The 26400-nt window shown below is 43.6% G+C and overlaps 2 protein-coding genes across 7 annotated transcripts in view; one reads left to right on the top strand and one right to left on the bottom strand.

Annotated features, from left to right (window-relative positions):
- LOC139539661 (zinc finger RNA-binding protein-like) overlaps window positions 1-8066 on the bottom strand; it is a 48969-nt gene extending 40903 nt beyond the window's left edge. For all 4 annotated transcript variants that reach the window (XM_071342819.1, XM_071342820.1, XM_071342821.1 and 1 more), the window contains exon 1: window positions 7925-8066. In XM_071342819.1, coding sequence (XP_071198920.1) covers window positions 7925-8052 — 128 coding nt within the window. In that variant the 5' untranslated portion in view covers window positions 8053-8066. The remainder of the gene's footprint in view (window positions 1-7924) is intronic.
- A 63-nt stretch (window positions 8067-8129) lies between these two features.
- LOC139539663 (caytaxin-like) lies at window positions 8130-25426 on the top strand. Of its 3 annotated transcripts, none has more exons than XM_071342829.1 (13): window positions 8130-9780; window positions 11930-12019; window positions 15762-15820; window positions 17214-17465; window positions 17811-17984; window positions 18668-18770; window positions 19037-19168; window positions 19553-19633; window positions 19766-19864; window positions 20217-20252; window positions 21944-22027; window positions 22569-22633; window positions 23178-25426. In XM_071342829.1, coding segments are annotated over exons 1-12 (1146 nt in total). In that variant the 5' UTR covers window positions 8130-9778; the 3' UTR covers window positions 22603-22633; window positions 23178-25426. The 3 variants fall into 3 exon arrangements, with proteins under 3 accessions (XP_071198930.1, XP_071198929.1, XP_071198931.1); XM_071342828.1 differs by having other exon boundaries at window positions 8131-9780; window positions 19547-19633; XM_071342830.1 differs by lacking the exons at window positions 8130-9780; window positions 11930-12019 and adding an exon at window positions 14475-14730 and having other exon boundaries at window positions 19547-19633.
- The last annotated feature ends 974 nt before the right edge of the window (window positions 25427-26400 follow it).

The following is a 26400-nucleotide window of genomic DNA, read 5'->3' as shown; positions in this document are numbered from 1 at the left end:
GGCATAGTTCTGTTATAATCTCCACCCGGCACAGCCAGAAGAGGACTGGCCACCCCTCATAGCCTGGTTCCTCTCTAGGTTTCTTCCTAGGTTTTGGCCTTTCTAGGGAGTTTTTCCTAGCCACCGTGCTTCTACACCTGCATTACTAGCTGTTTGGGGTTTTAGGCTGGGTGTCTGTACAGCACTTCGAGATATTAGCTGATGTACGAAGGGCTATATAAAATAAAATTGAATTGAATTGAATTGTAGTCTAGAGCGATTTTCTAGGTTAGCTAGCCAGCTATTGTCGTTCTTTTAACGCAACGTAACGTAATCAACACTGCTAGCCAGCTAGCCCCCGAATAGCAGCACTGTAGAAACTATTACACTCAACGGAACGACTTGATTAGTGTAGTGTCAACAACGCAGCCACTGCCAGCTAGCCTACAAAGTCAACAACGCAGCCACTGCCAGCTAGCCTACTTCAGCAGTACTGTATCATCTTAATCATTTTAGTCAATAAGATTCTTGCTACGTAAGCTTAACTTTCTGAACATTCGAGACGCGTAGTCCACTTGTCATTCCAATCTCCTTTGCATTAGCGTAGTCTCTTCTGTAGCCTGTCAACTATGTGTCTGTCTATCCCTGTTCTCTCCTCTCTGCACAGACCATACAAACGCTCCACACCGCGTGGCCGCGGCCACCCTAATCTGGTGGTCCCAGCGCGCACGACCCACGTGGAGTTCCAGGTCTCCGGTAGCCTCTGGAACTGCCGATCTGCGGCCAACAAGGCAGAGTTCATCTCAGCCTATGCCTCCCTCCAGTCCCTCGACTTCTTGGCACTGACGGAAACATGGATCACCACAGATAACACTGCTACTCCTACTGCTCTCTCTTCGTCCGCCCACGTGTTCTCGCACACCCCGAGAGCTTCTGGTCAGCGGGGTGGTGGCACCGGGATCCTCATCTCTCCCAAGTGGTCATTCTCTCTTTCTCCCCTTACCCATCTGTCTATCGCCTCCTTTGAATTCCATGCTGTCACAGTTACCAGCCCTTTCAAGCTTAACATCCTTATCATTTATCGCCCTCCAGGTTCCCTCGGAGAGTTCATCAATGAGCTTGATGCCTTGATAAGCTCCTTTCCTGAGGACGGCTCACCTCTCACAGTTCTGGGCGACTTTAACCTCCCCACGTCTACCTTTGACTCATTCCTCTCTGCCTCCTTCTTTCCACTCCTCTCCTCTTTTGACCTCACCCTCTCACCTTCCCCCCCTACTCACAAGGCAGGCAATACGCTCGACCTCATCTTTACTAGATGCTGTTCTTCCACTAACCTCATTGCAACTCCCCTCCAAGTCTCCGACCACTACCTTGTATCCTTTTCCCTCTCGCTCTCATCCAACACTTCCCACACTGCCCCTACTCGGATGGTATCGCGCCGTCCCAACCTTCGCTCTCTCTCCCCCGCTACCCTCTCCTCTTCCATCCTATCATCTCTTCCCTCTGCTCAAACCTTCTCCAACCTATCTCCTGATTCTGCCTCCTCAACCCTCCTCTCCTCCCTTTCTGCATCCTTTGACTCTCTATGTCCCCTATCCTCCAGGCCGGCTCGGTCCTCCCCTCCCGCTCCGTGGCTCGACGACTCATTGCGAGCTCACAGAACAGGGCTCCGGGCAGCCGAGCGGAAATGGAGGAAAACTCGCCTCCCTGCGGACCTGGCATCCTTTCACTCCCTCCTCTCTACATTTTCCTCTTCTGTCTCTGCTGCTAAAGCCACTTTCTACCACTCTAAATTCCAAGCATCTGCCTCTAACCCTAGGAAGCTCTTTGCCACCTTCTCCTCCCTCCTGAATCCTCCTCCCCATCCCCCCCCTCCTCCCTCTCTGCAGATGACTTCGTCAACCATTTTGAAAAGAAGGTCGACGACATCCGATCCTCGTTTGCTAAGTCAAACGACACCGCTGGTTCTGCTCACACTGCCCTACCCTGTGTTCTGACCTCTTTCTCCCCTCTCTCTCCAGATGAAATCTCGCGTCTTGTGACGGCCGGCCGCCCAACAACCTGCCCGCTTGACCCTATCCCCTCCTCTCTTCTCCAGACCATTTCCGGAGACCTTCTCCCTTACCTCACCTCGCTCATCAACTCATCCCTGACCGCTGGCTACGTCCCTTCCGTCTTCAAGAGAGCGAGAGTTGCACCCCTTCTGAAAAAACCTACACTCGATCCCTCCGATGTCAACAACTACAGACCAGTATCCCTTCTTTCTTTTCTCTCCAAAACTCTTGAACGTGCCGTCCTTGGCCAGCTCTCCCGCTATCTCTCTCAGAATGACCTTCTTGATCCAAATCAGTCAGGTTTCAAGACTAGTCATTCAACTGAGACTGCTCTTCTCTGTATCACGGAGGCGCTCCGCACTGCTAAAGCTAACTCTCTCTCCTCTGCTCTCATCCTTCTAGACCTATCGGCTGCCTTCGATACTGTGAACCATCAGATCCTCCTCTCCACCCTCTCCGAGTTGGGCATCTCCGGCGCGGCCCACGCTTGGATTGCGTCCTACCTGACAGGTCGCTCCTACCAGGTGGCGTGGCGAGAATCTGTCTCCTCACCACGTGCTCTCACCACTGGTGTCCCCCAGGGCTCTGTTCTAGGCCCTCTCCTATTCTCGCTATACACCAAGTCACTTGGCTCTGTCATAACCTCACATGGTCTCTCCTATCATTGCTATGCAGACGACACACAACTAATCTTCTCCTTTCCCCCTTCTGATGACCAGGTGGCGAATCGCATCTCTGCATGTCTGGCAGACATATCAGTGTGGATGACGGATCACCACCTCAAGCTGAACCTCGGCAAGACGGAGCTGCCCTTCCTCCCGGGGAAGGACTGCCCGTTCCATGATCTCGCCATCACGGTTGACAACTCCATTGTGTCCTCCTCCCAGAGCGCTAAGAACCTTGGCGTGATCCTGGACAACACCCTGTCGTTCTCAACTAACATCAAGGCGGTGGCCCGTTCCTGTAGGTTCATGCTCTACAACATCCGCAGAGTACGACCCTGCCTCACACAGGAAGCGGCGCAGGTCCTAATCCAGGCACTTGTCATCTCCCGTCTGGATTACTGCAACTCGCTGTTGGCTGGGCTCCCTGCCTGTGCCATTAAACCCCTACAACTCATCCAGAACGCCGCAGCCCGTCTGGTGTTCAACCTTCCCAAGTTCTCTCACGTCACCCCGCTCCTCCGCTCTCTCCACTGGCTTCCAGTTGAAGCTCGCATCCGCTACAAGACCATGGTGCTTGCCTACGGAGCTGTGAGGGGAACGGCACCCCAGTACCTCCAGGCTCTGATCAGGCCCTACACCCAAACAAGGGCACTGCGTTCATCCACCTCTGGCCTGCTCGCCTCCCTACCACTGAGGAAGTACAGTTCCCGCTCAGCCCAGTCAAAACTGTTCGCTGCTCTGGCCCCCCAATGGTGGAACAAACTCCCTCACGACGCCAGGACAGCGGAGTCAATCACCACCTTCCGGAGACACCTGAAACCCCACCTCTTTAAGGAATACCTAGGATAGGATAAAGTAATCCTTCTCACCCCCCCCCCCCCCTTAAAAGATTTAGATGCACTATTGTAAAGTGGCTGTTCCACTGGATGTCATAAGGTGAATGCACCAATTTGTAAGTCGCTCTGGATAAGAGCGTCTGCTAAATGACTTAAATGTAAATGTAAACTCATCTTGTACTTCCGGCGCCGGCAGAGATGGCCGCCTCGCTTCGCATTCCTAGGAAACTATGCAGTATTTTGTTTTTTTACGTGTTATTTCTTACATTGGTACCCCAGGTAATCTTAGGTTTCATTACATACAGTCGGGAGGAACTACTGAATATAAGAGCAACGTCAACTCACCATCATTACGACCAGGAATATGACTTTCCCGAAGCGGATCCTGTGTTTTGCCTTCAACCCAGGACAATGGATCTGATCCCAGCCGGCGAACCTAAACAACGTCGCAGTAAAAGGGGCAAACGAAGCGGTCTTCTGGTCAGGCTCCGGAGACGGGCACATCGCGCACCACTCCCTAGCATACTACTCTCCAATGTCCAGTCTCTTGACAACAAGGTTGATGAAATCCGAGCAAGGGTTGCCTTCCAGAGAGACATCAGAGACTGTAACGCTCTTTGTTTCACGGAAACATGGCTCACTCGAGAAACGCTATCGGAGTCGGTGCAGCCAGCTGGTTTCTTCACACATCGCGCCAACAGAAACAAGCATCTTTCTGTTAAGAAGAGTGGCGGGGGGGTATGCCTTATGATTAACGAGACGTGGTGTGATCATAACAACATACAGGAACTCAAGTCCTTCTGTTCACCTGACTTAGAATTCCTCACAATCAAATGTCGACCGCATTATCTACCAAGTGAATTCTCTTCGATTATAATCACAGCCGTATATATTTCCCCCCCCCAACCAGACACATTGATGGCCCTGAATGAACTTTATCTGACTCTTTGTAAACTGGAAACAACATATCCTGAAGCTGCATTCATTGTAGCTGGGGATTTTAACAAGGCTAATCTGAAAACAAGACTCCCTAAATTCTATCAGCATGTCGATTGCGCAACCAGGGCTGGTAAAACCCTGGATCATTGTTATTCTAACTTCCGCGACGCATATAAGGCCCGCCCTCCTTTCGGAAAACCTGACCATGACTCCATTTTGTTGCTTCCAGCCTACAGACAGAAACTAAAACAAGAAGCTCCCGCGCTCAGGTCTGTTCAACGCTGGTCCGACCAATCTGATTCCATGCTTCAAGACTGCTTCGATCACGTGGATTGGGATATGTTCCGCATTGCGTCCAACAACAACATTGACGAATACACTGATTCGGTGAGCGAGTTCATTAGAAAGTGCATCGGCGATGTCGTACCCACAGCAACTATTAAAACATTCCCAAACCAGAAACCGTTGATTGATGGCAGCATTCGCGCGAACCACTGCTTTTAACCAGGGCAAGGTGACCGGAAACATGACCGAATACAAACAGTGTAGCTATTTCCTCCGCAAGGCAATCAAACAAGCTAAGCATCAGTATAGAGACAAAGTAGAGTTGCAATTCAACGGCTCAGACACAAGAGGTATGTGGCAGGGTCTACAGTCAATCACGGATTACAAAAAGAAAACCAGCCCCGTCGTGGACCAGGATGTCTTGCTCCCAGACAGACTAAATAACTTCTTTGCTCGCTTTGAGGACAATACAGTGCCACTGACACGGCCCGCTACCAAAACCTGCCGACTCTCCTTCACTGCAGCCGACGTGAGTAAAACATTTAAACGTGTTAACCCTCGCAAGGTTGCAGGCCCAGACGGCATCCCCAGTCGCGTCCTCAGAGCATGCGCAGACCAGCTGTCTGGTGTGTTTACGGACATATTCAATCAATCCTTATCCCAGTCTGCTGTTCCCACATGCTTCAAGAGGGCCACCATTGTTCCTGTTCCCAAGAAAGCTAAGGTAACTGAGCTAAACGACTACCGTCCCGTAGCACTCACTTCCGTCATCATGAAGTGCTTTGAGAGACTAGTCAAGGACCATATCACCTCCACCCTACCTGACACCCTAGACCCACTCCAATTTGCTTACCGCCCCAATAGGTCCACAGACGACGCAATCGCAACCACACTGCCCTAACCCATCTGGACAAGAGGAATACCTATGTGAGAATGCTGTTCATCAACTACAGCTCAGCATTTAACACCATAGTACCCTCCAAACTCGTCATCAAGCTCGAGACCCTGGGTCTCGACCCCACCCTGTGCAACTGGGTACTGGACTTCCTGACAGGCCGCCCCCAGGTGGTGAGGGTAGGAAACAACATCTCCACCCCGCTGATCCTCAACACTGGGGCCCCACAAGGGTGCGTTCTGAGCCCTCTCCTGTACTCCCTGTTCACCCACAACTGCGTGGCCATGCACGCCTCCAACTCAATCATCAAGTTTGCGGACGACACTACAGTGGTAGGCTTGATTACCAACAACGACGAGACGGCCTACAGGGAGGAGGTGAGGGCCCTCGGAGTGTGGTGTCAGGAAAATAACCTCACACTCAACGTCAACAAAACAAAGGAGATGATTGTGGACTTCAGGAAACAGCAGAGGGAGCACCCCCCTATCCACATCGACAGGACAGTAGTGGAGAGGGTAGTAAGTTAAGTTCCTCGGCATACACATCACGGACAAACTGAATTCTTCCACCCACACAGACAGCGTTGTGAAGAAGACGCAGCAGCGCCTCTTCAACCTCAGGAGGCGGAAGAAATTTGGCTTGTCACCAAAAGCACACACAAACTTCTACAGATGCACAATCGAGAGCATCCTGTCGGGCTGTATCACCGCCTGGTACGGCAACTGCTCCGCCCACAACCGTAAGGCTCTCCAGAGGGTAGTGAGGTCTGCACAACGCATCACTGGGGGCAAACTACCTGCCCTCCAGGACACCTACAACACAGGAAGGCCATAAAGATCATCAAGGACAACAACCACCCGAGCCACTGCCTGTTCACCCCGCTATCATCCAGAAGGCGAGGTCAGTACAGGTGCATCAAAGCAGGGACCGAGAGACTGAAAAACAGCTTCTATCTAAAGGCCATCAGAATGTTAAACAGCCACCACTAACATTGAGTGGCTGCTGCCAACATACTGACTCAACTCCAGCTCACTTTAATAATGAAAATTGATCAAAAATGTATCACTAGCCACTTTAAACAATGCCACTTAATATAATGTATATACTGTACTCTATATCATCTACTGCATCTTGCCATCTTTATGTAATACATGTATCACTAGCCACTTTAAACTATGCCACTTTTATGTTTACATACCCTACATTACTCATCTCATATGTATATACTGTACTCTATATCATCTACTGCATCTTGCCTATGCCGTTCTGTACCATCACTCATTCATATATCTTTATGTACATATTCTTTATCCCTTTACACTTGTGTGTATAAGGTAGTAGTTGTGGAATTGTTAGGTTAGATTAGTCGTTGGTTATTACTGCATTGTTGGAACTAGAAGCACAAACATTTCGCTACACTTGCATTAACATCTGCTAACCATGTGTATGTGACAAATAAAATTTGATTTGATCTAAAAGTTGAGTTTACCTGAACCTTCGACTCCTTTGAGTTGCTATGCGTCTATACTTAAATGTAAATTCTTAAACCCTTACCGTGTAACTTTACCTGTTTGTCCTCTGTTGTTGCATAACTGTTTGCTGAAATCCATACTTTTAATGAAATGTTAATTCAATCGACTGTTTCCTCATTGTTGCTACTCTAAAATGGCTATTCAGCTCATGTGTCAATTGAATCTCAAGAAGGAAACAGTCGGTTTGTATCGGTTTGATCAATGTTTTATTAAGCATGGATTGCATCCGATCTGTCGGCTCTATTCATGGTATTTATATCTGCATCGTTTGGCAACTGAACGTGGCTCAAGTTTTCAGCAAATTCACTTTGCCCAAAACGTGACAGGTAGATAGTTTCAAAATTATAAAACTGACCAGAAACTCACTTTCAGCTAATTCGTGCGTCCCTGCCGCTAGAAAAAAAGATAGCTAGCCATTATGCCAAAGTAAGATACTGGTTGTTTGTGATTGTTACACAAATAATGTAAGCAAGCTAGCTCGATAACTAATATTTGGCAAATTAATGAGACAGTTTGAGGTTTCATTCTATTCCAAGTGCGAAGCGCTCCTTAGCCGGGCAAGACTGGGACCTGCTTGCCTGGCTACCTAATTTCGCTAGCATATCCATTGCGATGAACTCCCAAGGCCTCGAGCTTGCAATATCGCACCAGCAATGACGCATAGCTACTCATCGCAATAAGACGGGACGACGACTCGAGATGAGTGCATGCTACCCATACCCAGAATCGATGTAATTACCTGTACTGAGGACCGGCACCATGCGTGAATCCATAATAATTGCTTGCAGCCATCTTGGAATCTACTGTACTGGGAGTCGGGGTGTCTGTCACGTGTCCGTCATCTACAACGCGCGCATGCTTCGACATTTAAAGGGACAATTCGCAGTTGAAACAATAACAAAGGTAAGCTTCCGCCTCTGTTTTGATTTGAAGGATGGGCCTGGAGAAATAGAGGGAGCTATGGATGCAAGAACTCCTTTATATAAAAATTGATAGTTTTTACCATTATTTGAGGCTATAGTGTTTTTTAAAAACATTTACATTGTTTACAAACATTGTAGTAAAACAAGCATATATTTTGGGTTATGATGGGGTACGACAGTTGAACTAAACTCATGAGGCATTAGAAGTTATTTAAGAAATCGACGGGTATATATAATTAATCTAAAAGAATGGATGTAACAACTGCAGATTTAAATTGTAACTCTAGATGCGCTGGGACAATGTATTTCACCGTTTAAAACTATAGCTATAAATGTGTAGCCTACTCTGTTCGAGTGAGATTCTGTTCTAACAGTATCAGTTTCTCGATACATTGTTGCAATAATAAACCGCTATGTGTGTAGCCAACAGTAGCTTCTGCGACTGAGATCGGGTGGTTTGCATAACCAGGTGCAAAATGTAGGCTATTAGAGATAGAGGTAAGAATCATGCAAATATCCATCCTAAATAGAATGGTGAAATGTTGTATTGGTAGCCTATCAGTGCACTGTGTAGAGCAAATGAGTTTCAGTTTAAATCAGTTTCAATCCGTATAGGCCTATATAGCTTCTGAACATTTATAGTCTATTCTGTTTAAAATCTACAAGCTGTGCAGAGTCCATACTGATGCAACTAAACTAGTGGTGAACTAAGCGTGTATTAAGGGTCAGACAAGTGCCACATATAAGACCTTATGGTGTGTCCCACTGGCATTGAATGGCCGCCTGCCACCACCACTGCTGCCTAGGGCAGAATGCTCCATAGAGGGAAAGTCCACTACTGCAGCTGGGCATAAAAAGGGGAGAAGGAAGGACACGAATGGGTGGAGCATAAGCAGCCGGGTGAGAAATGTGTGGATGAAAGGGGGATATGATTGGTGGAGAACTGAAGTGAGAGAGTGAGACTGAATAAGTGAGTGTATGGTGAGGTGATGTGTTGAGTGTAGAGAGAGAGAGAGAGATGCTGTTGCCAGGGAACAGTCGGCGTAGAGGACCATTCACAGCAGCTCATGGAGTAAAAACACAAAGAGAGACTTGATATATTTGTGGTGTTTTTAGAATAAACAGGCAGATAGGAACAGGAGGAGTATCCCAGTATGGACTGGAATAAACCAACATGAGCAGAGACGATAGTACAGTATAACTGCTGAAGAGGAATTGGCACAGATGAAATAGCTATTATGGGATGGAGAGAGGAGGGATTATCACAAAAGGATTTAAATTATAAATAGAATTACATGGGCAGAATAGACAACCAGAAACAGTCATAATGATACCAGCATTGATGCCTTCAATTTAAAGGGTTGAGTGGAACTCTAAAGGAGCCTGTCACTTCAGTCTTCACGGCCAGTCTCTTTCACATTCTCCTTCCCCAACAGAGGTGGCCAGGGGGGTTTAGGGAACAGAGCTGCCCCCTGTCTTCAGACACCTGCTGCTGCCTTGACACAGGGGATGTAGAGAGAGAGGGGGGCGCCTCACTAGACCCATGCATCAACCCTGGTCTGGAGGATTACAATTCCTAGCTGTCCAATCTTTACATCAGTGAGTAAGGTGGGTGGACGCACAGGGACGCACAGACGGACGGAAGAGATTCAAAGGATCTCTTATTGCCCATGTGAGTACTACAGCACCTCAGACCAGATGCCCTTGCGTTCTTCCTCTACTCTCTTTATGACACACTCCTTGTACAGTGTGTGTGTGTGTGTGTGTGTGTGTGTGTGTGTGTGTGTGTGTGTGTGTGTGTGTGTGTGTGTGTGTGTGTGTGTGTGTGTGTGTGTGTGTGTGTGTGTGTGTGTGTGTGTGTGTGTGTGTGTGTGTGTTTGTGGTAAATGTATAGTAGCTCATGAAAACCATTTTCTATTACATCAACTCAGTAGGATTAGATGATAAAGGAAGACTGTTTCCATTGTATTCTGCTCTTGCATTTTCCTTGCAGATGCATACTGCACACTGCTATAATTCCTCTTCATTTACTCAAATGCCTGGCAGAATACTGAATACCCTTCCTGCCTACAGGCATAGCCTCCATTTGTATGCCCTCCAGAAAAGTAGTATCATCATTTCATTGTCAGTGTCTTACCTTAAAGTATTAGGATCCTATAAATATCTGTGCATGGACATTATAGTGAGGGCACAAAACAATCCATAGTGTTTAATAAATGAAAGATGCGGGCAATTGATTACTTTGAGCACCTCTCATGCTAGTTTGTTTTTCTTCTTCCCTCCATCGTGATAACATGCCAGCTCTCTTTTCATTTGACAAATTATAGTTTGGATAGGATACTGTATTACTTCACTAGGCATAGACACTTGGGTGTAGGAGGGTATGCAAATTATTCTGGCCACACAATAAGGCTCACGGTTGCACACTCAATCGAAGTGACATGTTTTGTGGGTTATGGCTGGGGTATTCTGCTATGCCCTTGGATATAAAGGACACTTCCCTATAGCCTCTGAGAGTGTGTATGGTGTAGATGTATACATTATATATATAGAGCCTGACCTACCTAACCACTAATCTTTGACAATTAATATGATTTTACAAAGACATTATAAAAACATAGTACATCTTACAATTCATTTGAAAGTATTGCCGGACAACAACATGATGTAAACAATCATTGAAACATTGTTATGTGTGTAGGACATTGCCTTACAAATCGTAGTGTTATCTCCTTATTTATTTTTGCTGTATTTGTGTTGTGTGAATTCTCAGAGTAAGTGTTGCCACTTACCCACAGATCGGTACTGTACTTAAGGGGCCCTCCGTCAGTGTATATGTTTCTATAAATATGTCCACAGCTGACCTAGGGAACTTACTGTATGTCACTCAGTACACCCCCAGTCAGGCTTTGTTGATTTTCCACATGAGTGAAGAGGTACAAAGAGAGGAGGACTTCAGTTCCATTAAACAACATCGGTCCCATTCTAATGCAATGAACCATACAACCTCAGCAGTAAATATACTGTGTATCTATCTGACTCTTAATAACATTACATTGCCTCTTTCTTATTCAACACCGTGGATGATGGTAATGAAAACTGAAACCTACGTTACACTTACAAATTTCCCTCAAAAACAGAATGTCAGTGATTACAATACGGTGCACTAACTAACATGATGTTAACACAGCTTGAGCTACCTGTAGGCAGTATTATTACGCTGTAGGCCTGTCACTGTCTATTTTAACTAGTGGCAGACAGACAGGATAAACCTGAACACATCAAAAAAGGTGGCAACTGGGCTGAGGATTAGTAGCTGAGGAGGAGGGATTCAGAGTTGATTTCTCCTGGACTCTTGGATTCCACCTAGGAAATTCCTTCATTGTGATTGACTTTGAGTGAAGCTGCAAAGGGACCTGAGTCACATGTTCCTCACATGCTACATAGGGGGATAAACGCCCCGTGGCCTAGATTAAGCCTCTCAATTGAAATGATAAATACTGATAAATGAAATATAAATCCTAATAACTGTACCATTGTTCCTTTTGTACAAACTCATTCTCTGTCTTATAATGGAGGAATTATCTGTGTTACACAAAACATGGGCTTATTGAAGTTGCCACCTGCACTTCATACCTGAGGATTGGTTTGATTTGGTTTGAGGTAATTTGATTATATAATAATAGTAGTGATGGTGATCAGTGATCACTATAATTGTGATGTTGCACTTTTCCAAAACTAAAAGCGCTCGATTGTAACAAGTGATTGATTGATTATTGTTGGTTAGTTAATTATGCATGGTCTGTCGCTGTGTGCCGCAGGCCCCTCTCCTCCCCTCCATGGAATGAGGCGACTGTAAGAATGGATAACATGGAGTATAAAGACGAGTGGCAGGATGATGACTTTCCCAGGTGGGTGTCAGACGACTTTGATAATGCTGTACTTTACAGGGTACTTATTACTGTGTATCAAGTATTGTAATAACTCACCGTTACATTGTACTTACAGCAGTAATCCAACAGTATGTACAGTATACGTAGCCTAAAGTGTAACCGCAAGGATGACAATTAAGCAATAAGGCCTGAGGGGGTGTGGTATATGGCCAATATACCTCGGCTAAGGGCTGTTCTTAGAAATGACGCAACGCGGAGTGCCTGGAAACAGCCCTTGGCCGTGGTATATTGGCCATATACCACAAACCCGAGGTGCCTTATTGCTATTTGTTGTCATGGCATTGTTCAATACTTGTTTCTGATTGGCTTGAAGCGCATTCTAGAGCATGCATTATTTCCCTATAATGCACGGCATATTTGCACGCTAGAATTCAATGGCTATAGTTCATTCTTACATGTTCTATATTTGAGCTGCTATTGAAAGCAAAAGTTGAATTGAAAACATTATTTGCATTGTAGATTTTCATAATGGCAAGCTAGGACTGATGGTTTGGTTAGCTAAACTAGCAAGTTTATTTGTTTGGTTACCACGGCAACTACTGTAGCTATCTAGTAAACTTGCTAGCTACAGTACTTCAGGGATGTTGAACACATTTCCACTGGCAAGTGATAACATTTCTAGTGGCAAATATGTTCAATTATAGCTACAGTATAAAAGGGACAATCAACTCGGGGCGCTATGTGTTCTCTGGAAAATAATGCAACACCGTGGAAGGTCGGGGAACACACCTTCCACGTCGTTCATTATTTTCCATAGAACACATAGCCCCTCGTTGATGATCCCTTACATAAACTGGTTACCAAGGTAATTAGAACAGTAAACAAGTAATTTTGTGTCAGCTAATCAGCATTCATTGCTCAAACGCCCCAGTTTATAATTAAGCAATAAGGCTCGAGGGGTTGTGTATAACGCCAATATACCACTGCTAAGGGTTGTTCTTAGGGACGACGCAACGCAGAGTGCCTGGACACAGCCCTTAGCCGTGGTACTGTATATTGGCCATATATCACAAACCCCCGAGGTGCCTTATTGCTATTATAAACTGGTTACCAATGTAATTAGAGCAGTAAAAATAACTGTTTTGTCATACCCGTGGTATACGTCTGATATACCACGGCTGTCCGCCAATCAGCATTCAGGGCTCGAACCACCCAGTTTATAATTTTTGCAAGAATAATCATACCGTAAAAAATAACACTTTAGAATGTTACTGTGTGTGTTTTTTTTTAACACCTGGGCATCGGTACTGAGGAGATGTGATGGGTGGATGGCATTTCATCACAACTGGTAGATGACAATGACTCATGTTTGCAGAGATGTTTGTTGTTGAATTACTATAATCAGCTTCAGCAAAATATGCTTGAGGATTTCCCAGTGGGCTAGCTCCTTGCAGCTGGTCTAATTATAGACTGGGATACCCAGCAGATACCCCATCTACTGAAATCAACCTTCTCTGAAATTACAATAGCTATATGACAATGTGCCTTAAACATTCACAAACACTGCATTGATAAAGATTAATTGGCCTCCAATAACTGAATAACTGAATTACAAAGAGAACTTGATTTAGGAAGGTTATATCTCCCTTTAATGTCACTATGAGGTGCACGGAGATCAGATACTTGCTCTGTAGGAGCGAGAGTGAAAGAGAGAGAGTGCGAGAGAGAGAGCATCCTGACACCAGGCAGCTTCCTTTCGCTCTCCATCTGCAGCCTGGTCACATAGACTAGACGTAATATAGTAAAAGTAAATCCGGGACACACAAATTAGTATGATATGTTACAATTGGTATGTTACGTAAGACAGAAGGTTACTAAAAGCAAAATCAAAAGTAGGGTGTTTGTTTGGGGTGGATGGGTAGACGTATAAAGCAAACGTCTAGCAACCCAAAGGTTGAGTGTTCGAATCTAATCACGGACAACTTGAGCATTTTAGCTAATTAGCAACTTTGCAACTACTTACTATTTTTTTGCTACTTTGCAACTACTTAGTGTGTTAACTAACCTTCCCCTAACCCTAACCTTAACCATTTAATCTAACTCCTAACCCTAACCTTAACCAGTAACCCTAATCCCTAGGCTAGCTAACGTTAGCCACCTAGCTACCATTAGTATTAGTCATCTAGCCACCTAACTAATGTTAGCCACAACAACATGGATATCGTAACATATAATAACTTTTGCAAATTCATAACATATTGTATGAATTGCAATTCAGAAAATATTGTATGAATCGCAATTCATAACATATCAAACGAAATGAATGATGGACATCCACAAATGAATACATACAGTACCATACGAAAGTAACATATCATACTAATTGGAGTGTCCCGGCTTTACATTTACTATGTTGCGTCTACCCCTGAGTCCAGGTTGCCATCTGAGGGAGTGGAGGCAGGGAGCATGTGCAGCTCTCATTAAATGGCAGTGGGCTATGTCGTGTGATGCAGCCAGGAGTCAAAAACACAGCATCACCAGGAAAATGGTGGCAAGTCAGCTTTAGGGAAGAGGAGGAAGAGAAAAGCAGCAGCTCTGAAGGATGATGTGCCTGAGGCTCACTATAATCGACTGAGATAAGGGAATGCATAATATTATAGGATCTAGGGTTGTGAAGTCAATTAATTGCCTGGATCATCTTTGAAATCATCCTTCTCCTTTTTCATAAGGTAAGCTCTTATGATATGATATTTCAGCCCTCGTCATTTTAGGAGAAGAATATGGCCTGACTGCTTGACATTTTGGATTATAATACCCTTTGTTAGATATCAATCCTATTTAATTTCTTCTTCATGGGTTTCATTTTATGTAGGAAAATGGTTATTGAGCAATGGAAGCTTGTCAGTAGTGATAGCAGTAGTCTGTCTTCAGGGACGCTAGGTCGGACACCATGCAGAGTAACGGATGCTCTTGTCATTTGTTATTGCCAGTCATGTTGTTTTGGCAACACTCTGTTATGGACTTTCTGTTCACCCTGGGATGTTAAGATGAAAGGATATCTTAGGCTTCTGCAGCAAAGTGGAACTGTATACCTTATATTTCCTCTGTGCCTCTTGGTATTTAGTTGAAGTTGTTGTTGTTGTTGTTGTTTCCCCCTGTATTATACCCTTGATTCCCCTCTTCCTTCTCGTCCTCATTGTTTCACATTACAATAGGTGACAAGGGAAATTACACCTCGTGTTAAGGGGTAACCTAACAGTGTGTCTGCCTCCCTGTACAGAGAATAGGGGGTTTTGACATACCACCGCCTCTCCCTCCCTCCTCTCAACATGGCAGTGCTATAATCTAAAGAGCTCCCTGGGGAGATGCTAATAACCATCCAGCCTCTCTCTCTGTGCTCCCTTTGTGGTGCTGAGCCAGATCACTGACAACCCCACTGACATGATTCAAACCAAATCAAATCAAAGTTTATTTGTCACGTGCACCGAATACAACAGGTGTAGACTTTACAGTGAAATGTTTACTTACAGGCTCTAACCAAGTGCAAAAAAGGTATTAGGTGAACAATAGGTTGCTGGCATATGTTAATTTTGCACCATCTGCAATGATGTGATACTGTACTAGTGTGCTTCCAGGACTATTTGGGGTTTGGTTTATTTGAATAAAGTCTGACTGGCTGGCTTTAGGGTTCGGTCATGTCATGCTATTGTGTGTGGCTGTGGCTCTGACAGAATGCTGTGCCTCTGTGTTGATTTTTCAGACCACTTCCTGAGGACGGTGACATGGAGTCTTCCTGTGGTCTCACCGATGACAAAGCCTGTGAGTAACTTTAAAAGACTATGTGACTGGCATTAAGGACCTCAATTAACTTACACTACATGGCCAAAGTATGTAGACACCTGCTCGTCGAACATCTCATTCCAAAATCATGGGCATTAATATGGAGGTCCCCCCTTTGTTGCTATAACAGCCTCCAGTCTTCTGGGAAGGCTTTCCACTAGATGTTGGAACATTGCTGCGGGGACTTGCTTCCATTCAGCCACAAGAGCATTAGTGAGGTTGGGCACTGATGTTGGGCGATTAGGCCTGGCTCGCAGTCTGCGTTCCAATTAATCCCAAAGGTGTTCAATGAGGTTGAGGTCAGGGCTCTGTGCAGGCCAGTCAAGTTCTTCCACATCGATCTCAACAAACCATTTCTGTATCTACCTCGGTTTGTGCACGGGGGCATTGTCATGCTGAAACAGGAAAGGGCCTTCCCCAAACTGTTGCCACAAAGTTGGAAGTACAGAATCGTCTAGAAGGTATATATGTATGCTCTAGTGTTAAGATTTCCCTTCACTGGAGTTAAGGGGCCTAGCCCGAACCATGCAAAAACAGCCCCAGACCATTAATCCTCCTCCACCAAACTTTACAGTTGGCACTATGCATTGGGGCAGGTAGCGTACTCCTGGCATCCACCAAACCCAGATTCGTCCGTCGGACTGACAGATTTGTATTTGTATTTATTATGGATCCCCATTAGCTGCTGCCAAAGCAAAATTAAGGCAGTTGTTGACGCTAAGTGAGTGTTGCAACCGAGGACAGACAATTTTTACGCACTACGCGCTTCAGCACACGGCGCTCCTGTTCTGTGATATTGTGTGGCCTACCACTTCGCGGCTGAGCCATTCTTGCTCCTAGACATTTCCACTTACAGTTGACCAGGGCAGCTCTAGCAGGGCAGAAATGTGAAGAACTGACATGTTGGAAAGGTGGCATCCTATGACAGTGCCATGTTGAAAGTCAGTGAGCTCTTCAGTAAGGCCATTCTACTGCCAATGTTTGTTTATGGACATTCCATAGCTGTGTGCTCGATTTTATACATCTGTCAGCAACGGGTGTGGCTGAAATAGCCGAATCCACTAATTTTAAGGGGTGTCCACATACTTTTCTGTATACAGTGTAAGTAACTTCAGCAGTATTACTTTATGAATAACAGGGCATTATCCAATTGTCATATTTTGCTGATGATTGTTATATTGTTAAAAAGGCCACTAAATATATTGTTTAAAAAATATATATATATTTTATGACAATAAGCCTTGCCTCACACACTGATGCTTTAAAACCCTTTTTTCACATGCTAATTCATAAACCCTGCAACTGTGAATTCAATTGGACGTTATGTGTGTACACTACCAGTTACTAATGAGTCTCACCTCCTCTGCCGCAGCTCCCCCCAACTCTCTGAATGTTAGTGCAAGTGGAGGTGGCGGAGGTGGAGTAGTGTCCACCCATCGCAAGCGCCGTACGTTAGTGGCCCCGGATATCAACCTGTCCCTGGACCACAGCGAGGGTTCCCTGCTGTCTGACGACTTCCTGGATACGCCCGACGACCTGGACATCAACGTCGACGACATCGACACCCCCGACGACAACGACTCTCTGGAGTTCATCACCAATGGCAATGAGCTGGAGTGGGAAGGTGAGTAGGGCTCATGGGGCATGGATTAATGGTAGCCCTGGTACCAGCCTGCAGCCCTGGTTGCCAGCCTGGTAGCCTGGGTGCCAGTCTTTCTGCTTTAGACAACCTGTTATTTGGCTAAATGTAGTTTGCGCAGAAACGGTCTGGCACCCACTTCGGCTAGATAAATAGCTGCGTGGTACACTAATGTTTATGTCCACAGCCAAACAGCACAAAAGCTAAGATACTGAAGAGAAATACAAAGGTGGATGACATAAAATAAATACATTTTGTCTCACTCATACAAATACATTAGCTTCACATTGTAGCATAAACACCTTTCAACTTTCCACTATGTATGTCCAGATGATACGCCGGTGGCCATCGCCAAAGCGGGGCCTGGTGACAGAGAGGAGGAAGACTGTGCTGATGGGACGGGGGGTAACGGGCGCCTGTGGAGGACCGTGATCATCGGGGAGCAAGAGCACCGTATCGACATGCAGGTCATCAGGCCGTATCTCCGCGTCATCACCCATGGGGGTCAGTATCCAGCCAACAGCATCCAGACAACAGCATCCAGCCAGAGCCATAGAAACTGTATACATATTTTTTTATTTTTTATTTTATTCAATCTTTATTTAACCAGGTAGGCCATTTACAACTGCGACCTGGCCAAGATAAAGCAAAGCAGTGCGACACAAACAACAACACAGAGTTACACATGGAATAAACAAACATACAGTCAAAAACACAATAGAAAAGTATATATACAGTGTGTGCAAATGAGGTAAGATAAGGGAGGTAAGGCAAAAAATAGGCCATAGTGCCTAAATAATTACAATTTAGCAATTGAACACTGGAGTGATAGATGTGCAGAAGATGAATGTGCAAGTAGAGATACTGGGGTGCAAAGGAGAAGAAAAAAAATAACAGTATGGGAGGAGGTAGTTGGATGGGCTATTTACAGATGGGCTATGTACAGGTGCAGTGATCTGTGAGCTGCTCTGACAGCTGGTGCTTAAAGTTAGAGAGGGAGATATGAGTCTCCAGCTTCAGTGATTTTTGAAATTCGATTCGACATAGTTAAACTCATTAACATTTAATTGTCATGGAACTTTCTCTGCCAACATGGTAACAATTATTAAATCTCAAACTGAGTTTACATCTGTAAATGGCTGTGCATCCAACATAGTGACACAAACGGCTCTACTCTCCTCCTGCAGGTTACTATGGTGAGGGTCTGAATGCCATCATAGTGTTCTCAGCCTGCTACCTGCCCGACAGCAGCTGTGCAGATTACCACTACATCATGGAGAACCTCTTCCTGTGAGTAACTGTGTTATTAAAAATATGATGAGGCACCCATCAGAAAGCTTTGCTATGTAGTGACATATTAAACTAGGTTATCATGCACAACATGCTATCATAAAAAAAAACAGTCTTCAGAGAGAGCATGTCATACATCATGTAGGAATGTTGGATTGAACATTTACGCTGCCAGAAAATATAACCTGATTGAGATTTCGTTAGTGCTTGCAATGGCAGAAATAAAATTAATCTCAATATTTTTCCCTTCCACATTGCCATCTCAGGTATGTGGTTAGCAGTCTAGAAATGCTGGTGGCTGAGGACTATTTGATCATCTACATGAATGGAGCCACACCGCGGGGCAAGATGCCAGGCATAGGATGGCTAAAGAAATGCTATCAGATGATTGATAGGAGGTAAGGATATTTATATTTTATACTAACTACTGAACAACAGCTTGTTTAATGCGATTGTTCATGCTGTTGACATAGGATGGACGTGCATGACATAAATATCAACTGAGTTTAAGAAAAGTTAATGGAGCTACTGGCAGTCAATGGGAAAGGGATTCACTCATACTAAGCTGTATTTCCTTATTTCAACTGCCGGCAGGTAACCTAGCGTTTAAGAGCGTTGGGCCAGTAAACGAAAGGATGCTGGTTCAAATCCCTGAGCCGACTAGGTGAAAAATCTGTCGATGTGCCCTTGAGCAAGACACTGAACCATAATTGCTCTGGATAAGAGCGTCTGCTAAATTACTAAACTGTAACTGCTTATTTCTGTTGTCTCTGTAGGCTCAGGAAGAACCTGAAGTCTCTGGTCATTGCCCACCCCACCTGGTTCATCCGCACTGTGCTGGCCATATCCAGGCCCTTCATCAGGTGACCACACAACACAACGACACATTAATAACACAGTTATATTATGCATATCGTCACAGTGACTGACAATTTATAGTTGTACACAAAACATCAATATAACTTGTTGTTGTTGTATCCTGTTGTTATTTGCAGTGTGAAGTTTATGAATAAGATCCAGTATGTACACAGTCTGGATGAGCTGGCAGAGATAGTCCCCATGGAACATGTGCAGGTCCCAGAATGTGTAATGCAGTAAGTATCATCAACCATCATGGGGCGTAACTGAGCTGAAGACTTGGCTCCCACCATCATTCACTGACGCTCAGGGATTTACAATTTTGCTGGAGTAGACTAATAAATTATGTAAACTTGCAAGCAAATAATTATTCCTTCAGTGAAAAGACATGGATGCCTGGCAGAGACTTTGAGGCAGTAAAGAAGTCATAGAAGAAGACATTTAAATATCAAAGTTTTTCAAATGGGAATTGATATGTTAATTATGTTATTCTCAGCCAAGGAATACATTTAAGATAGGATCTGTATTCCAACTTGAAAAGGACTTAGATAGGAATAGGAATTGTATGATTTTTCTTTCTTTTTACAGATTTGAGGAGGAGAGGATCAAGGCTCGGAGAGAAAGGTAAAATACATTTACATCTGATTTACACTACCGTTCAAAAATTTGGCGTCACTTAGAAATGTCCTTGTTTTTGAAAGAAAAGCTAATTTTTTGTCCATTAAAATAACATCAAATTGATCAGAAATACAGTGTAAACATTGTTAATGTTGTAAATGACTATTGTAGCTGGAAATGGCAGATTTTTTATGGAATATCTACGTAGGCGTACAGTGGCCCATCATCAACAACCATCACTCCTGTGTTCCAATGGCACGTTGTGTTAGCTAATCCAAGTCTATCATTTTAAAAGGCTAATTGATCATTAGAAAACCCTTTTGCAATTATGTTAGCACAGCTGAAAACTTTTGTGCTATTTAAAGAAGCAATAAAACTGGCCTTCTTTAGACTAGTTGAGTATCTGGAGCATCAGCATTTGTGGGTTCGATTACAGGCTCAAAATGGCGAGAAACAAAGACCTTTCTTCTGAAACTCGTCAATCTATTCTTGTTCTGAGAAATGAAGCCTTTTCCATGCGAGTAATTGCCAAGAAACTGAAGATCTCATACAACGCTGTGTACTACTCCCTTCACAGAACAGCGCAAACTGTCTCTAACCAGAATAGAAAGAGGAGTGGGAGGCCCCGGTGCACAACTGAGCAATAGGACAAGAACATTAGAATGTCTAGGTTGAGAAACAGACGCCTCACAAGTCCTCAACTGGCAGCTTCATTAAATAGTACCCCCAAAACACCAGTCTCAACGTCAACAGTGAAGAGGTGACTCCGGGATGCTGGCCGGTCTGAGATATGTTTTTTCTTTGCAACTTTTCTTAGAAGGCCAGCATCCCGAGTCGCCTCTTCACTGTTGACGTTGAGACTGGTGTTTAATCAACAAATTAGGCACATTTGGGCAGTCTTGATACAACAATTTGAACAGAAATGCAATGGTTCATTGGATCAAAACTTTGCATATACACTGATGCCATCTAGTGGCCAAAATCTAAATTGCACCTGGGCTGGAATAATACATTATGGCCTTTCTCCTGCATTTCAAAGATTATGGTACAAAAAAAATACAAAATAACGGTTGCTTATTTCTTTGTATTATCATTTACCAGATCTATTGTGTTATATTCTACAACATTCCTTTCACATTTCCCTAAACTTCAAAGTATTTCCTTTCAAATGGTACCAAGAATATGCATAACCTTGCTTCAGGGCCTGAGCTACAGGGAGTTAGATTTGTCATTTTATGCAAAAATTGAAAAAAAGGGGCTTATCCTTAAGAGGTTTTAACACTAATCAGTACAACAGTTTTCAGCTGTGCTAACATAATTGCAAAAGTGTTTTCTAATGATCAATTAGCCTTTTAAAATTATAAACTTGGATTAGCTAACACAACGTGCCATTGGAACACAGGAGTGATGGTTGCTGATAATGGGCCTCTGTACGTCTATGTAGATATTCCATTGAAAATCTGCTGTTTCCAGCTACAATAGTCATTTACAATATTAACAATGTTTACACTGTATTTCTGATCAATTTGCTGATACTTTAATGGACATTTTTGTAGGGGAAAATCATGTCTGACATGTCAAAGTGTAAATTACAAACATCAGAAGCCTTTTTAAACCTCAAACTACAAGTTTTAAATTTCCTCCAGGGTGATCAAATGAAGATCCTACATCTGTATTGTGTCCCTCTGCCTGTACAGGATGGAGCAGGAACAGCGGCAGCAGGAGCAGCAACATCAGCAGCAGGCAAACCCACAGGAGTCTTCTTCAGCCAAGGCAGAGAGGTAGGGAGTAGACAGTTGCACTACAATGGCCTGTGTGTGATAACCGAATTAAGCAATAAGGGACGAGGGGGTGTGGTATATGGCCAATATACCACGGCTAAGGGCTGTTCTTATGCACGACGCAAAGTGGAGTGCCAGGACACAACCCTTAGCCGTGTTATATTGGCCATATACCACAAACCCCTGAGTGGCCTTATTGCTAATATAAACTGGTTACCAATGTAATTAGAGCAGTAAAAATAAAGGTTTTGCCATACCCGTGGTATATGGCCTGATATACCACGGCTGTCAGCCAATCAGCATTCAGCGCTCGAACCACCCAGTTTATAATATCGTATAGACCAGGGATCTTTAACTCCCTCTTCAGCCTGGATACCCAGTAACTCTCCAGGACCAAGGTTGGAGATCCCTGGTATAGACCAAGCAGTAGTCAACATGTCCATATGGTCAAGCAATATTTCCTGTCACTAGCAATGTAGAAGGGAATGATGGGGAAACAATGTTACAGAGACATGTTTATTCATACTCATGTCATTTGCAGGCCCAAGTCAATGATCGCAGAGCAAGGAATCTGAAAAGGACCTCTTCCTCTATGTTCATCTCATGGTAAGTACACAACACTCCACTGCTCTTCTCATAGGGACCACAAGGTGGCACTGCATTCATAAATACACTGTACGCTGTGCATATGGTATCCACTGGCAGCCTTTGGCAGGAGCCAGGCCCATAGAGATCCTATTAAATTAGTTATAAAATATAATTCTGTGGTCGTTAAACCACTTAAACAGATGTTAACCACCAGCACCATTTGAACGTCTACTGTTACGTAATGTCCACCTGCTCAGTTTTTTAAGAATCAGACCCTGTCAGTCCGCAATGCTATTATAAAGGAATGACCTGTCAAGTGCATACAGCCAGGTCTAATGAGTGGACGTGTGAAGAGTGTGTGTGTCTCACTGTGTCATCATGGGACTTTCAGGGGTTAAGGGGTCATGCATGTTGCAGCCCCACTCATTTTTCAATAAGGCCAAATGTATTGAATGAACTGCTCAGTGAATCTAGTCTGCCATGTTGAAAAGTGTGTTCTTGTACAAGTTGTTTAAATCATTAGCCTCCTTCTTAATGACAGTGTCTTTTTTAATCTGTGCAGTTGTTGAAAGAAGTTTGGAGCATGAAAACAATGTTTTGTAAGAAGCAAGAGGAAGGCCAACCAGTCTAAGAATACTTCCTAATTTATCAATATCAAGCTGAAGAAAGAATAATGATTTTTCCATCGTGATGTGAACCGACCTGACCCCCAGCACACACACATACACACACACTCCTCTGAAGATCTTAGGTTGCGACTGATTCCATCAGGACATTCCAAGGAAGGAAAGTCCCGACAGGTACTCTCGCTGTCACAAAGACTGTACAACTGCATATGTTACTTAATTTTTACGACCGCTTGAAGCATTTACTTTTGAACCCCCAAGTTCCCACCATGAGTTTTGTATCCATTTCAAATATAGATACCAGTGTGACAGTGAAATTCCTTTGCATTAGTCAAGATGTAAGGAAAACGTACAAGAATATTGAAGAAAATGTTCCACAGGACATGTAAGAAAACAGGAATATTGTAGAACATTTTCCACAGGACATATTGTAACTGGTGTAAGCTGTCTGTAGCAGGCAGGCAGGTAATCAGACCTGTTTGATGTGTTGGAGGCTCTTGCGGGGACCATGGTAGACTAGACTTGAGGATGTAGTGTTTGCTGAGAGGAGGATATGATCAAAGAGGAGAAGAAGAGGGAAGAGAGAGTCAAGCAATGCTTCTCAGAGAGCTCAGCAATGGTGTATGCTGTGGCATAATAAACAATCTTTCACCCATTAGCGCAATGCTACTCCTTGTGTAGACCAGAAGGCTTTGCGAGACATCAGATGCCTTCACCTTTGCTTTGTTTTTGCCTCATAATGTCTCCTAAAACAAGCCTTATTTTTAATCTACTGTGTTGCATGAATCATTTTGATGCCATTGTTCCATATTCCTAGATTGATCTGGGGATCATTCAGTGCCCAACCTACCCATGTACCTTACATTCTGATGTGCCGCACAAATTCTGTCTGTACATGAATATGAAGGCACACTGAAAGTAAGACCAACAAGACATTTGCTGTTTTTGACTGTAATCAAGAGGACAGCATTTAGTTTAAATTACTTTAGTCATTCATGTTGTGATTTAATCACATACGTTTTCCATTGTGCTTTGTTTTTGGTACAGTCAAAGCATGTCAAAATGTTGCCAGCCTGTAATGTCCCTTCAGATGTCCAATAAGATAATAGACTAGCTGTAAATCTTCTATTGGATACTCACCTAATGGATGGTAAAGGGGAGGTAGTGTTAGAGTTTTTATTTTTGTAAGAATTACATACATGATGTTTTGCCAGTGTAATGTAAGTGTTGTTTTGCACTATTGAATTTGATTGTCATTAAATGGTTAGCATAGAATCTATCTGTGTATATTTGGGGACAGGTTGGCTTCCTAATACTGTATGTAACTCAAGATAGATTTTTGTGTGCTATCGACATTTTTGTGCATTTAGTATGTACAATTTCATGTATTTTTGGTTACCTGTCTAGGCATGCACATCTATAGCAAGTATGATGATGAGAAATGTCTAGATGTTTCTGAAAACCCATCCAACTTCAAAATGTTACTGTACCTTGATTCATGTAAAATTGAAGATAGACATTTTCTGTGGACAGGTATTGTGCAGATGATCATGGGCTGGACTAGAGGTTACCGATATTCAAAGGACAGAGTAAGAAAATGTCTTCAGAAAAGTTTACGAAACATTCCGAACACTGGAACGTTTATTTTGCCTTTGAAATACCTATCCCACCAAAAGGTAGGCCTAAACAAGGCACATAACTGCAGGAGTTCTTCTGTAGTCTCCCAATGTTGCTGGGGATAGTGCCCTTTTCTAAGGAATGTCAGTTCCTCTGAGTGCTTATCTATCTTTCAACCAAATTCTACACAGAAAACTATGATGTGGAATGTAAAAATATATTCTCTTAACACTTAGTTGACTACTGGGACTTTTTCCAAGTCATTGGTAGTAAACTGATTTTGTTGACAGTAGTGTATTTTGTTTTGGTAAATGTTCTCCATGGAAAGCAACCCCTGAGCATCCAAAAAAGGATATGAATCATATTTTCAGTCTTTAAAAGCACAATATGTTATTACACTGAATGATTTGAAAGAGATCAGTGGGTAATTTGTCTGCTAGCATACTGTATCTAGCTTTTTTATTTTTATGCAAAGCTTAAAATGGGGATCAAAGATTAGCCTTGTTCTTTAGATTGTGATGGTAAATTCTTCCATGTAAATAAAAAAATGAACTGTTCCACCCAACAATCTCTCTGTGACCTGTATTCTTCAATTTCTAATTGACACACTGCTGTAATGCATATCTTTCACACATTCAGAATGTATGGATAGCTTTCACTTGAATCAAACTTGTTGAGATAATTACAGTTACATTTGCATTACCATAAAAGTAAGGGTGTCCAGGCGTTCACTGAGTTAACTTGAAGCCATGTTGGACTTCCCGAACAGGTGCTTGTTGGGGTTCAAATGAAGCTATTAATACACAGTCGTGACACACACGTCCACTCTGACGAGTATCACATGAGCCTCCCGGCTCTGTTAAAAAACTAAACAGCAGTTATCAGCTCAGCTGTATTAGTGACAGAGGCAGAGTTGGTCACTGGTCAGTCACACACATGGATCTAAATTAAGAATGGCCTTCAGCAAATGACATAGGACAATGTAATTGGCTGCACTATCAAAACAATTGCAGTCATGTATGACTCGCAACACAAATACTGTATCTGTTTACTCATAGTAGTGTGAGAACTATTGTGGTGTTTTGAACTAACGCATATGCAATGGCCTTGGTAGGCTATCATATGTGGAGAATGGAATACAGATTTTTTTCTACATGAAAGACTGGTACAATACATTTTGTTCTGAATGTTTTGATTTACAGTACCAGTCAAATGTTTGGACTTCTACTCATTCAAGGGTTTTTCTTTATTTTTACTATTTTATATATGGTAGAATAATAGTGAAGACATCAAAACTATGAAATAACACATATGGAATCATGTAGTAACCCAAAAAGTGTTCTTGTTCACTCTTGGCGATTCGCCTTCATGGTCGAATCGCTGCAAAGAAACCACTACGAAAGGACACCAATACGAATAAACTTGCTTGGGCCAAGAAACACAAGCAATGGACCGGTGGAAATCTGTCCTTTGCTCTGATGAGTCCAGATTTTAGATTTTTGGTTCCAACTGCCGTGTCTTTGTGAGACGCAGAGTAGATGA

Source organism: Salvelinus alpinus, chromosome 15 (assembly GCF_045679555.1).
Source record: "Salvelinus alpinus chromosome 15, SLU_Salpinus.1, whole genome shotgun sequence".
Taxonomy (NCBI): Eukaryota; Metazoa; Chordata; class Actinopteri; order Salmoniformes; family Salmonidae; genus Salvelinus; species Salvelinus alpinus.
This window is presented reverse-complemented; position numbering and strand designations above follow the sequence as displayed.

Bases quoted from the DNA above. Each gene is read 5' to 3' on its own strand.
- LOC139539663 (XM_071342828.1), top strand. The intron at 17,466-17,810 runs GTGAGTAGGGCT...ATGTATGTCCAG, and splicing joins CAATGAGCTGGAGTGGGAAG to ATGATACGCCGGTGGCCATC. The intron at 19,634-19,765 runs GTGACCACACAA...TGTTATTTGCAG, and splicing joins ATATCCAGGCCCTTCATCAG to TGTGAAGTTTATGAATAAGA.